General features: G+C 40.5%; 1 protein-coding gene across 8 annotated transcripts in view; it reads right to left on the reverse strand.

Moving 5' to 3' along the window:
• Positions 1-976: 976 nt before the first annotated feature.
• LOC114767913 (misshapen-like kinase 1) overlaps positions 977-14,338 on the reverse strand; it is a 36,902-nt gene continuing 23,540 nt past the window's right edge. For 6 of the 8 annotated variants that reach the window (XM_028959804.1, XM_028959807.1, XM_028959803.1 and 3 more), the window contains 12 exons: positions 12,891-12,978; positions 12,474-12,623; positions 11,806-11,923; positions 11,485-11,640; positions 10,616-10,759; positions 9,449-9,583; positions 9,184-9,284; positions 8,002-8,151; positions 7,009-7,176; positions 4,436-4,595; positions 4,089-4,228; positions 977-3,149 (listed from right to left, as the gene is read on the reverse strand). In XM_028959804.1, coding sequence (XP_028815637.1) covers positions 3,066-3,149; positions 4,089-4,228; positions 4,436-4,595; positions 7,009-7,176; positions 8,002-8,151; positions 9,184-9,284; positions 9,449-9,583; positions 10,616-10,759; positions 11,485-11,640; positions 11,806-11,923; positions 12,474-12,623; positions 12,891-12,978 — 1,594 coding nt within the window. In that variant the 3' untranslated portion in view covers positions 977-3,065. The other 2 variants (XM_028959808.1, XM_028959810.1) reach the window with 2 other exon arrangements.

The raw sequence follows: 14,338 nt of genomic DNA on the forward strand, positions 1-14,338 counted from the left end.
TGCAGAGGACACTTTTCATTGTGTGTCACCATGTGCTGTGCCGCAGTGTTTCACAATCACTTCACTTTCACTCATTTTGTGATTATGTCTTCTTTTCAGTGTTTAAAGGCTTCCCGTCAAAGAGAATCTCTTCCCTCAACGTCCATAGTGCCTCTCTCCAATATGTATGCACACTGATGCTTTTTATGGACAGAAGTGTCCTATTCAAATGAAAGCCTTCACTACAGAATGGCAATTGAAAAACTCTCTTCCCACACCCCACAGCAATTTGCTCCACTGTGTCCTCTTGAACTTATCTAAACTTACTTATCTAAAGCTCTTGCCACATATTTCAAGGTGGACCATCTTTTAGTTTACTGCCTTTTAGGCAAGAAAAAGCAGTTCTCAGCTTATCAGGCCAGGGACCCCCAGGGACATTTATATGGACCCCTTAAGTAGTATTATACAGAAATCATTCAGATTCACGTATAATTAGAAAAGAAACGGTTCGTTTCAAGAAGCAAACAACTGTGTGTTCATGATCAAACTAGTATGGGTTACTGTAGATTTACACACAGGAGGAATCATAAACATGTTCAAGATCACGTGTTAAAACAGAATGTCACATGTCTAGAATATATAGGGGAACGAATACTTATTTCATTCATGAATGTTTAGACGCTTTCTGGATTTTTAAAATTATTGTTCTTTCTCACACTGTTCAAATAAACCTACCATTGAAATTAAAGGCTGATCATTTCTTTGTTAGTGGGAAAACTTATGAAACCAACAGAGGTTCAAAAAATTACTCTGATAGAAAATGTCAGGCTTTGTTTATTCACGTCCATTCTACTGTTTGCTGATCTTGTCCAGGGATCACAGGTCACCGTTTTTCATATAAAAGTTGGTACCCGCCATTTTGCTTTTTGCAAATAAAAGCCAGGAATATGCATAACATAACCCCACAATGGTTATGTCTGAATATGACAAAAATTCATGCAAAGAAAAAAAAAGTTCAACTTTTATTGATTAGCTGTTTTTCTACATATATTTATATTGATATATGTATGGCACAGACACGTTTATACAGTACAGGTTATTTCAGTGCTAACAGATGAAAATAAAGGTCAATCAAATCATTGCAGGAATCACTTCAACTTTGGTTTCTAAAACAAACACAATTATTCATCTTTAACAAAAAATTATGTGAACATGTCATTTCGGGGGAAATTATGCATTATAATAATTTCATGAATTAACAAGCAGGGGGCCCTGCTGATTCTCAGAGGTAAGGTGATGCGTAGCAGGCTCCGAGACATGAAGGATTACACAAGCCATTAAAAAAATAAAGACTTCGTTGCTGATTGTTTTCTATCCTGACAGGACCTGCTGTAGTTCTACAAAAGCTACTGAGCGTCTGACTGCCACCCTGTGGACAACTATGGATGCAAAAGATTTTAAAGATAAAATGAAAAAGAAAATTAATAAAGGAACAATTGTGACAAAATGAGTCAGTTATCAAGTTCTTAGACCAAAGCAATTAAACAGTAGGCATATGTGCTTCATCACTAAACAAGGATCAGCGTTTTTAAATGTAAAAACATTGTGCTTAAATGTTACCCAGCCAATACTGCAAATGTTTTCATCCGATGTGCATTTTTTTTTTATTACAAAATAGCCCCAATGTAAGAATCACTAATAAGTTATGCATAATACTGCCCTGGTATTAACAACACCCGCCAAACTACAATAGTGCAAACATGTAACTGTAAAACAGATCATTAAATATAAAACGTCAATCAAACAGTGCAATTATTATGTACATCCATACTGTGTCCACATACACGTGCTGGAGGTGGCAAAGCGTTCATTAGTTTGACTTCATTATAAAACCAGCACATTTACTTAAAAAAGGAGAATGAAAAGTCATGATTTCATGATTATTTGCATTGTGCATTAATGAACTAATTCCCAAGCAAAGCATCTGGTGTGAATCTTTACTAATCCACGATTATCAAATACTGAGGTCTGCAGGAGAGTTAATACTATAATATTAATGCTATACCGAGTGACATCCAATCATCCCCCACCCATAAAAAAAAAAAAATCTCAGACATGATATAATGTATAACACTGTCATTAATACTGTTTCATGTGCTCAATGCACTAATCCTACTGGAAAAGTATTTATTATTATTTTATGTTCTCACTTCTTCAAGGAAAAACAGCCGATAAACTGTATGTTTTATACTAAATGGGCATCACGATTAAAGTCTGAGCTGAAAATTCAGCTGTGGTGCAGACTGTAAACATCCAGCAGCTTCTGGCTTCCTTCCTCCGTCAGCATCTGCCTGAAATCCAGCAACCCACACAGGCGAATAACTTTGATAATGAAGACTGATGACGCTCTGGGACATGAAGGCAGCAGGTGAGCTGCGCCCTGCAGGCTACGGGCGTCGCTGTGTGTTGAAATGAATTGTGGGGGCAGCAACTTAATGATGTCCTGGCAAAGAACAAATTCGCAGGAAGACACACTTCACAGCGGTCGCCGTGGTCCGGCCGACAGGACAAACGAATCATTAGCCACAAATCAGAGGCAACCGGAGCAACATGCAGCAGACTGCAGATATCGGTCGTCAGTGCGGATTGGTCAGCTTTACAGCACCAGAACCGGTCTTCACTTACCAAACTGGGAAACAATGGGGAACATTCACACTCAGCCTGCCTTCGTCATTTTATCACATCAAATACATTTAAATAAACAGACGAAGCATAAACTTGCAGTTGCAACCCATTCGAAATCGGAACCCCCCCGTCAATCATCCTTCCTCTCCACACTTTTACTAACCCTTTAACCACAGACCATCCAAAGCTCACCCAACTTCCTACCGAAAACTAACAACCTTCTTTTTACTTGCTGGGCCCCATCACAACATGTACCCATCTGAGCTCTGGACTTTCAGAACATGCAGAACAGGTCAGTTTCACTTCCACGGAGCAGAAAACAGAACATCCTTTACATGAAAAATGGATCATTTCAGGTCTGCCTGGCTGAACGGTATAAAAGTGTCTCTGTTCGAGGTGCGTCACCAGCTGAAGAGCGAGTTCTGCCCCAGAGTCATGAAGTAGATCTGGCTGCTGCCGCCGGACTGCACTGACGCAAAAAACACCTGCAGACAGAAAAAAAAAAAAAAATCAGCATGGAGGACACACCCACTCGGCAGCACTGTACACAATCATGCACAGCATTGGTATTTAGGATACAACAAACTCCATAATACGCGCAACAGAACCTAAATCTACTGTTACCGCAGGGATTTCATTTCCATATGTCTACTCCAGATGGGCGCTTAGGTTAAGATAGGTCATCATAGGGCATGAATCAACGCTTGACATCTTTAGCCAACTGTGCCGTATCATGATGTTTATGTTCTTTTACTTACTAAGCAGTCAAGTTTCAGTCAAGTTTGTAAGCCTCAAATAATTCACTCACTTATTCAGGGCACACACAGCATTCACTTACACCGATGAACAGTTTAAGATCAGTTACCTGGTTTATTTGTTGTGAAGCAGTGTCTGTGATGATGTATGATAATAATATTATGAATATTATGATAATAATAACTTATTATGAACGTATTGTATGTATTAATGTCATAAAGACATTCGATTAAGCTGTCAAGCAGAGGTTATATATACTTTTTTTTGGCCATGGGAACTTGATATTCTTTGTTATGCTGGTATTTGCAGATTGGGTTCTAGTGAACCAAATGAGGGATTAAATGATGGACATCTTAAAGCACTTATGTAAATCGCTCTGTATAACAGCGTCTGACAAATGCTGCAAATGTTCAATGCTGTGCAGACAGGAGCAAGTTAGGTAAAACATGCACTGCACACAGGAAGCAGAGATGTACGGCCAATGAAATCTCTGATTGATTAAACTTTTTAGATTTGTCTCGGTTTTATGCCGGGCTTTAGGTCATGTATAACACTCTGGTGGGATAAGGAATGAACTGCAGATAGGAAAAAGTAACAATATGAAAATTATGAAATTTTCATTTGCACAGTCAAATGTCCAATATTCTGAAGAAAAGATGGGCAGATACCTTATCATTCCTCTCACAGAGGAACTTCAGCTTCTGTGCCTTTTTGTGCATGAACACACCCTCCAGGTTCCCAGTCTGTGCTGACCTCAGCTCGATGGCTTTATCACCCCACCCCATCACCTGGTTGGACGGCAGGTAAGCTAACAAAGAAAAAAAAATAGATAAAAGAATAAATTACATCCATTTACTCCATTAAAACAATTTCACCCTTTTACAGGTAAAAAAAAAGAAAACAACATATATTAATATTTACCTCTCAATTATTAATTATTAATTATGTCTCAGCTGTGTCATGGGACTTCCAGGATTTACACCAAAAATTTGGAACAGGGCCTGACAACACATACCCACGGATGCAGGCATCTCCCCCCACTGTAAGACTGTTTCCTTGGTGATGCGACCATAGGTGTCAATGTAGACGCCCTCGTCCTCGTAACACACTAGCAACTCCATGCCGTTGCTGCTGGGAAGAATGATGATAGCATGCGGCCGGATCACTCCCTGGATCTGTGCATGCACACACACATGCATGAGCATTAAATACATTTCATAATATATTAAAAATATAGTCACATTAAAATAAGCAAACATTTTTATTTATATACGCCACCATGGAATAAATAATCATGATCAAAAGAGTCTTTTTCCCCTATTTTAGCATGTGAACATATAGTAAAGTGTGTTTTTGTCAGTTCTCCCTCCTACCTTCTGGCAGACGGTTCCAAAGCATCACAACTGTAACTGCCAGACACTGCAAGAGCTTCTTCCTCCAAGCAGCCAGAGCTCTCAATGCACCAACATCACCAGAACACTGCTACTCAACTCAATAATACACTTCCAGCTTTATACACCTCCTAACATCCTACCCATTTTGCACATCTCAATTCATCTTGCACATCTCTGCTCCTTTTGTACATTTTTGCTAATTTTGCACATGTTTGTCTTGTCTTGAAATTCATATTAGCCAAAAACAATCCCTACATTAAGATGGAAATGGAAAGTGAAGGAGTTTTAGGGCTGGCTCATTTCAAATGGAGCTACATTTCTGCACTTAAACACTCAAACATGTCAGAGAGTGGAAATCAGACGTGACTAGAAGAAAATATTTAAAACACACACACAGTCTTCATCTGAATGAGCTCTGAAGTAGAACATTTTAGAATTAAAATTTGCCCAAATGAATAACTGAGAAAATCAAAGAATATTTACACTATTTTCTTCATTTTGTTACTGTCAGAGCCTGCAGTAAAACAGTCTTCCCTTTGCATCCGTCTGTGCCACATTCTCACACTTGTCTTTGTCATTGTTTTACATTTGCATTATTTTAAGCTTTAGTATTAATAATGACACTTATATATCTTTCGAAATGATCTATTGCAAAAGGACAACTATCATAAATCAGTGTCCAGACTGAAGCATTCTACAGATCAGAGGGTCAGCAGTTAACACTGTCAGGCTGAATATCAAATGTCAGATGTTCCTTGCCCATGGTGAGTGAGTGAATGAGTGAGAAGATGTGATGGCAGCATCTGAATTATTAACTCCCTCCACAGTACCAGTGTTGAAGGCCCCTTGAGAGGTACCTGCAGGCTCTTCATCTCTTGGGAAGCACATCACGAGCTTGGTAGACGTGGATTTGAGGTTTCTGACCACTCTCCAGCATCATCAGGTATATGGAGCGAGATGCTGTGCTGCCATTTTCAGAGGCCAGTGTTAAATAAGCTCAAGGATTTAAAGCACATATTTGGCTGTGTTGAGGCTGCATGTATGATGGATTGGTAGAGTGTTGTTCCTGTTGCCTTTCTGCTTGCTTCTTGTGCAATTTTCTGAATTCTGAATCATGTTCTTGATAGACAGCTGAAATGATGGAATTCACTATTTTATGAGAACAACATTTCTGTACCCTTTCCCAGATCTGTGGGAGATCTGTCATACAAAGAAAAACCTTCATCAGTAAAATCTTCATGTACAAACAGTCACATTTAGTCAGTAAAAGAAAGAAAATCACTGAAGTACCATCACCACCAATGTGAGGAGCAGTGGAGAAGAGCGAATTATTCTTAGTCTGACTAACGATACATGCAACACGTCAGTCTGAACTCAAGTTGAACTCACACGCTGATATAATGTGATGCGTAGCTGAGCTACTCCTGTATTTTAATGTTGAGCAGGTCCCAGACTGGAAAAGATGCCCTGTGCATGATCACCCCAGCTTTGACCCAGAACAGCAACATGATATCTCATTTGTAAAATAAAAAATGTTCAGCTGTCCAATTTGTTTGAAAAAGTAGATTTTTAGATTTTGGCTTTAGATTGCAATCAATGTCAAACACAGTAGGAAACCCCTGGAAAAGTGCTGGGAGGAGTTCTGGATAGTAATAGGAGGAGTGGCACTAGATAGACTTTCTGGAAGCATAAAGTAGCAAGAGTGAAGCTGCTTCCTCCCATCCCAGCAGCATCTCCTACACAGCATCGGCTCTGCTGGCTGCGCTGGGAGTCTGTGGGTGGAGCTGGTGACTCACAGAGGAGCAGCTGAGGTGGAGGAAGTGCCTGGAGCTTCGGGTCTGTGGGTTCCAATTCCCTCTAAATGAATCAAAAGCCCATCCACCTGAGTCCTATTTGGCCAAACCATGCGCTCACGGTACTCTGCAAGCACCTCTCCAAACACAGACTTTCAGAATAAATCTGCAATCCAACAACATCAGAACCCACGCAGCCTAACAACATGTACAATACACAACAAACAGAACCGCTTTACACCATTATTTTACTTCTGTTTTTACTTCTGTTTTACAGCACTGCTCAAGCTGAGACGCAGGGTTCCAAGTCAGCCAGATCAGAGACCACGACACACACGGGCAAAGAGAAAAACTTTCTGTCCACTGAGCACCCAAATTTACACACAGTCCCTTCTACTTGCCTGGCTGCGCGTCAGCGTCACACATACTTCGCCGCGTTCCTGGAGGGCCACCACAATCCGTAGCATTAATACTGGCATCCACAGCCTCAGAGCAATTCTGATCCGCTGCCTTGGAATTCTCATCAGTGCGTGTGTGCGTGCGTGGGAGAAGGATAGAAAGCAGATTTCCTTCCCAAAAGAAGGAAGGAAGTGTGTTTAGAACGTGTTATTGTGCATGAGAGTATGTGAATTTAAATGAATAAGAGTGTGAGTGCAGCGAGGCAGCATCAGAAGTGTGGGAGGATGAGTGTGTGCGTTTGTGTGAGTTTGGGTGCAGGCATTCGCGGTATAGCAGATAGAAATGCAATTGCCGGCTCACCGCAGCGCTGCTCTGTGACTGAGATCCAGCAGCCACAGTCAACGGTGCTAAATATACCAGCAGCAGAAGAAGAACGGGTCACTCCGAGACGCATGGGTGCGGAGCCATGCTTGAGTCGGGGAGCTTTTTATTTTTAGATCAGTTTTTCAAGAAAAAGTGGCACAGTGAGAGAGAGAGAGAGAGAGAGAGAGAGAGAGCGAGGGAGAGAGAGGCAGGTGGGGTGACACATTGAGGGGGTGGTGGTACAGGTGTACGTGGGCAGGGGTGCAGGCAGTCTGATTGTGTAGGTGTGCACAATAGAACTATCACCAGAACTAAAATAATTCAAATGTTAATGCAGTCTAGTTAATTATTTAATTAAATTATTATTAAAATACAATTTTTGGTTGTTTTTTCAGAAACCTGTCACATTGTTAATGTCACATTGTTAATCTCAGCATCTGGCCGCACTAGCCTACTTTCAGTCGACTGTGTGTGTGAACAGAATCATCCCACCATCCCACACACTTCAACACAGCGTACCATGGAGGGTATATATCACCCGGGAGACGACCTGCAAGCCTATCATCATTTTCATATTGTCCTGGTCCAAACGTGTGTGTGTGTGTGTGTGTGTGTGTGTGTGTGAAACTTACATGTGTGGGCAAATAGAGGTCATATGGCGTGCCGGAGTCAACATCAATGGCGTGGAATCCTGTCACAGAGCCATAAATCACCTTGAGCCGCTGTCCGTCCTCCACAGTCAGGTCCACTGCCAACGGCTTCTGTGGAAGACTCCCGAAGGACTGCAGGGAGAACCGACCAGAACCATCAATGTATACAAATGATCTCCACATAACCATATCACACAAACACAATCACAGAACTATAAAGATCACACTACACCAGTACAAGAATGATCACAGAATCAAAAACCCATCGACATGACACAATCATCACTGAAACAACAACAAATCATCTTCTACACAACACATCACAGTAACACATGCAGTGACCATCATTAAACAATCTTTTACACACAGTGTCATCACACTATACAGATGGTACTGTAATACCATCAACAACACACAACATTGAACCACCATATCATAATTCCACTATCGCAAAAAAACAAAATGAAAAACACACAACGCGTAATCCTAATAACACTACACCAGCACAACAATGATCACACAAACATAAAGCCTACATCACACAAGCATCACTGAAACAACACAAATACATCACAGAACCATCACACTACCACTCAACCATTGGAAATCATTTTAAATGTGTGTATATGTGTGTAGCCTATATTGTTGGTGTCTTATACTCTTCTGAAAATTTTAACTTTATGAAAAGGTTTTTCGAAGCGGATTATTTTGTCTTTTCAGATTAATATTCGGCAACAATATTGACATATGATTTCTGAAATCAGCAGAATGAACAAAAAGCAATTCAAAATGAAACGGATCTCAACCAAGCAATGTACAATCACCATGACCATATATCCTGATGTCACACAACACCACAGAACAGTCCCCAAATGTCACCAGACCATAAATCCGCACACAACCAGCACAAGTATAGTAGGAGCAGACTCAGTGTTTAACTGTGAGAAGACACGAGCAGTGAATTAACAAGCCTGATGAGACTTGAGAACTAGAACAAGCCTCTGTGGAGCATTAAGAACTGGGACACAGCTTTCAAGGTGACCCCGTTACGGGAACTATCCTCATTAGTCTGGTGGAGCCTCACACAGTTATCGGACAGCTCTCCACCATGGCCACTTGTGTAAAGAATGATTCTTCACGTGTGATCTAGTGCTCTGGTCTCACCTTGAAGGCCATGAACTTGTGGTACGGCTTGGGTGCCCAGGCGTAGACCTCCACAGCGTTCTTCAACGCGATCACCAGGAACTTGATCTTCTCATAGCGGACTGGAGGGGTTTTGGGGAGAATTGTGTCTTTTTCTAAAGGTTCTCATTGCTTTTCTTCAGTGCATGAAACATCATAATCAGTGTAAAGAAGTACACAGTTATTGCAGTGTGTGTGTGTGTGTGTGTCTTCACCCTCACATGGTCAACATGGACCAACCACTCACCGACTTTGTAGTGCACACAGCCCTCCAAGTCTCCAACAGACACCCAGCCCTGCTTCTTCTCCACCTCAGGATCATTGCGCAGGATCTTGTTACGCAGCCAGGACAAGTAGTAAAGGCGCAGTTTATTCTTTTTACCTTTTTAGATGAAAAAAAAAATTAATTATAATTTTTAAAAATTGTTTTAGAAATGTGTAAGATTGAATTCTTTTTTACCAATCACCATGCCCTTTTTCTGAATATGATGACACTTTGGTTTAAATGATCGAGAATAACTAAATATACTGTCACAGAGTGAGCTGTGATGCTAACACAGTAAGCAGGTGACCAGGGTGTTGCAAATATGTTTTTTTATCATTTAGCATCATATAAAAAGGTTTAGGGAATATAAAGATGATCACATTATGAAAGTGAAGTGAAAGTGAAGTGATTGTCATTGTGAAACCCTACAGCACAGCACACGGTGACACAACAAAATGTGTCCTCTGTATTTAACCATCACCCTGAGTGAGCAGTGCGCAGCCATGACAGGCGCCCGGGGAGCAGTGTGTGGGGACGGTGCTTTGCTTGGTGGCACCTCAGTGGCACAATGGCAGCTCAGAACCGGAAACCTTCTGATAAAAGGGACGATTCTGTTGGGGTGTTTGGTTGTTGGAGGTTTTTTTTTTTACTGTTTCCCAATGTAGCATATCCTGGGAAATATTTTGTGTGCTGTGTGATTATGAAATGTTGTGTGACCTTTGATATTATTGCTGAATGATGGTTTGCACAAGCGTATCTCAGCAGAACCTTCCAATTACAAGTTCACTTCCTCAATGCTAGGCTACTTCGTGTGTGAGAGTGGTCTATGTCTAGGCTCCGCCCATTTTATGTGTATTTAAATATAATTAAAATCATTTTCTGGAAATAATTACACACCTTGAAAAAGATCAGTTAGCTTCTCTTCTTCAAGATACAGATAACTACCAAACAGTAAGTTCTTGTTTTTTTATATGCTTTGAGTGCCCTCTTCAGGACATGCTTTATGTTTTTCTAAATTCTGTATACAGGGTGGACTCCAACCTTCCCATCTGGTGGACTCACGGAAGCAAAAAACCAAACTAGTGGCATAACGATACCGAAAAATATTTCAACGTGACTCAATCTGTGTGTTTTTGTAAGTTTGCCAACCTGAGATGGTGATGAGGACGTTGAGGCCCTCGAGGACGTCCATCTGCTGGAAACGTCTGCGGGTGATGAGGGAATAAACTTTCCCCTGTCCGCTGCGGTCCAGCAGCCAGAGGCCGTTCTCAGTGCCCACCAGTAGATTTACTCCTGTACCAACAATCCAACACACAGCCCGCTCTCATTTCCTTCACATTCATATTACTACAGTCCATCTGGACCACACACCATACTCTGCAGCATACCTACAAAAAGGGCCATGCACATTTTTTTTCAGGACTTTTGGCTCATGAACATCCAAAATCAACAGAATACTACAGTATAACCCATCAAAATCCCAATACACAAATGTCCAGCCTCAGAAAAGAATCAAATATAAGACGCCTACAAGTATTAGACTGTGCAATTATCACAAGACTAATTAAAAGTCACATTTGGCGGCATCTACCAGCATTGTATTTTTTTTGGTCTAGAATGAAATGAAATTTAGCTTTATTCCCATTTTCATGTTGGACGGCTATTTACTCTGTCTTGTTTCCCAGATAGCAACTGCCTCTAGACATTGAATGGCACATTTTCAGACATGCTGAAATGATTCAGAATAAAATCTCTATTAAACCTGTATAAAATCTGAAGTGATGCTATAAAAGTTTGTGAATACTTAAGATTTCTCCAGATTTGAGATATTTAGGGTTTGGGATGTTTCTTTATGACCTAAAACATGTTAAACCCTGTAAGTCTGAAAAACCCATAAGAGAACCAAATTAAACCAATCATATTATACTTGTTTATTTATTGATTGATAAAAATAGAATTACCTTCATGTGTGTAGGCTGGATGGGTGTGTGTGATAATGTAGGTGAGTGTTTACTCACCCCACAGACCAGCACACAGGACCTCAGTGTTGAACTTCTTCTTGTACTTGCGGATTTCGGGCGTGTCGCTGTGCGGCCGGATGTTGGTGGGGTTCACGTTGACCACTGAACCCTTCCTGTGGTTTGCCCTCCTTAGTGGGTCAGAGTGACCCGCGGCTACAACACAGAAAGATCACGCACACCCACACCCACATGCACACACACACACAGCTGAAATTGTCATTTGGGATGCATTACTTTATGACAAGCAAAATGCAAACATTTAGTAAACAATTGATGAAGTGTTTAGAACCTAAATACAGTGTGTGTGAGTGTGCTTACGTGGACTGCTGGGTGGGGGTCCATGTGTTGGAGAGATGAGCAGCAGGCGAGAGTCGATGTGGGTGAAGGACGATGATGAGGATGAAATGCTCTTATTCTGCGGACTGCTCACTGGACTCTGGAACCAACACACAATAAACCATCGGATAACAATGAACTCTTAGTTTCAGCTGTTTTGTTCACTTTTTAGTTTAGTCGTAGACCAGTTGCTATCTGGGAAACAAGGCAAAGTAAATAGCCGTCCAACATGAAAATGGGAATAAAAATTATTATCTGTTTATTATTATTCACAATAACAAATTTTCAGTCAGAACTGTTCTCAGGTAATATTGATTCTCACCAGTTTTTTATATCTGTGCATATGAAATTAGCATGTTGAATCATGCTCATGACTAGACAAACATTTTAGCAATACTGCATTTTAGCATTTGAACCATTATTTTCTCTCAGATGTATCATGAGAAATAATCAGTAAGGGCCTGTGACCCACCATGTTATAGAAGAAACACACACACGCTCACACACACACACACACACACACACACACACACACTCACACACACACACACACACACACAAACAAACATTTTTCAAACAAATTCTGCAGCTTCAGCCTCTTGTCTCCCCCTAGTGGGCATTATGTAAAAAAACCTTCACATCAAACTCACAATTGGGTACGAGTTTTGTGCAGTTGGGGACTGGACCTGCAGGCCACAGCGTTGCCCTGAAGGATCTTGGGATATGCTCTTCTGTAGGAGGTCAGGCAGAAGAAGGCACTGATTGGACTCTGTTCCAGCAGGCGTGTCCTTAGAACCGTACTAAAATCCCCAAAAACAAGAAGAGTAATTTCACTGTCTGCTATATTCAACTGCAGTTGTTATATGCATGCAAGTAATCATCTCATTGCACAGATTGCATCTGTGTTGCCACGTGTCTAATAAGCATGCAAAAAATGCCCTATAGTGCTGTGACGCTGCTCTGGACAGGACTAAATCAGAACTACTGCAACAGAGACCAATTTCTACACATGGGGGCATTATCGACAGAAGCAGTGTACGAGGTGCTGAAGAGGAGGTGTCACCAACCTGCACCTGATTCAGATTCCGGTGAGGCTGCAGAATGATGCCATCCTGCGCACCACTGAAAAAACGTCCGCTGATGCTGAGGGGAGACCTGCCAACCACAGAAAAGGCACACAGGTTTATATCACATCTTATATCTGTTTAAACTGCATCTGTGTCCATGTAACAGAGCTATATTGTTGCTTGTGCACTGCAGATGTTGTCTCATATTGTCTCGTGTGGTTGGCAGGTCTCTGTCCTCTGTATTCCTCTGTCATGAACTCTCTGCAGTGGTGGCCGAGCGGCTAATCAAGCAACCTCATAACTGAAAGTTTGCAGGTCACTTTCACTTTATGCTTGTTTAATTGTTGCAATTATAACTACTGTTTATTTGCATGTGACAAACTTATAATGACATTTGTCATTGTTAGAGACAATCCAGGTGTGTCAAATTTACATGTTTTTACCAATAATAAGACACGTGGCTGTTATATCTTTAATCAGATTAGAAATCAGGCAGGACCAGATAAAAATATAAAAAAGCTTATTTAAAATCGAACTATTTCAGTACTTTTAACTTATTACATTTCATTACGTTTTGATTACTTTTGTAAATTATCAATGAAATTTCTAAACCAGTTTGAAATTCTGTCGTGGCAGTGTTTACCTAACGGCAATACTAAACATTGAATAGTGAGAAACTCATTTGAATACAGGAATTAACATAATTATAATTGATACAATAAATAAAGAAAATAAAATAACAGCATGTGGTCAGACTTCAGGCCTCATTTTACAGTACGATCATAAAGTTATAAAGTCTTAACATTTTTATAAGTCGGCAACACTGCTAAATCAAATTTAACATTCAAGAGCAATGAATAATATAAGGAACTTTATAGTTGTTTTGTGGCCTTCTGGTTCATGGGCAGGTGTTACCCAGTAGCCTACTATGCAGTCCCTACAGGATTTTGTGATAAATTTTTGCAAATTGTTGCCAACTAAAATGCCTGAATTTGTGGCCAATTTAGTAAAAAGTTGCAACAAAAGGGTTTTCTGCTGATTTGTCTTGGCTGCTCGCACATGTCTGCAACTCTCTGCAAGAAATTTTTGTTATTGATGACTTTAGTTTGTGTTTCACCACAAAGTTGCATGCGGTACAAAATAGTGCAAGAGTGACATTGGAATCAGCCTATTGGCATGCAGTGGCCAATTAGTGTAAACAGTTCCTGAGAATGTGATGCAGTGTGGCCAGACGAATGATTATTACCGTATTTGAACAATTATTTTATTTTATCTGTATGATCAAGAATAAAAAAAATTCCATAAGGTATGATCATTTTACTCCTTCCTTTATGGTTATTTTATTAGCATGACACACCAATGTTTTCATCTGGCTTGTTTTCATCTCTTTTATGTGCATTTGTCTCACAACTTTTTATAGCCACTCAATGCACGATGTAACACATCGA

This window comes from Denticeps clupeoides, chromosome 18 (genome assembly GCF_900700375.1).
Source record: "Denticeps clupeoides chromosome 18, fDenClu1.1, whole genome shotgun sequence".
Classification (NCBI taxonomy): Eukaryota; Metazoa; Chordata; class Actinopteri; order Clupeiformes; family Denticipitidae; genus Denticeps; species Denticeps clupeoides.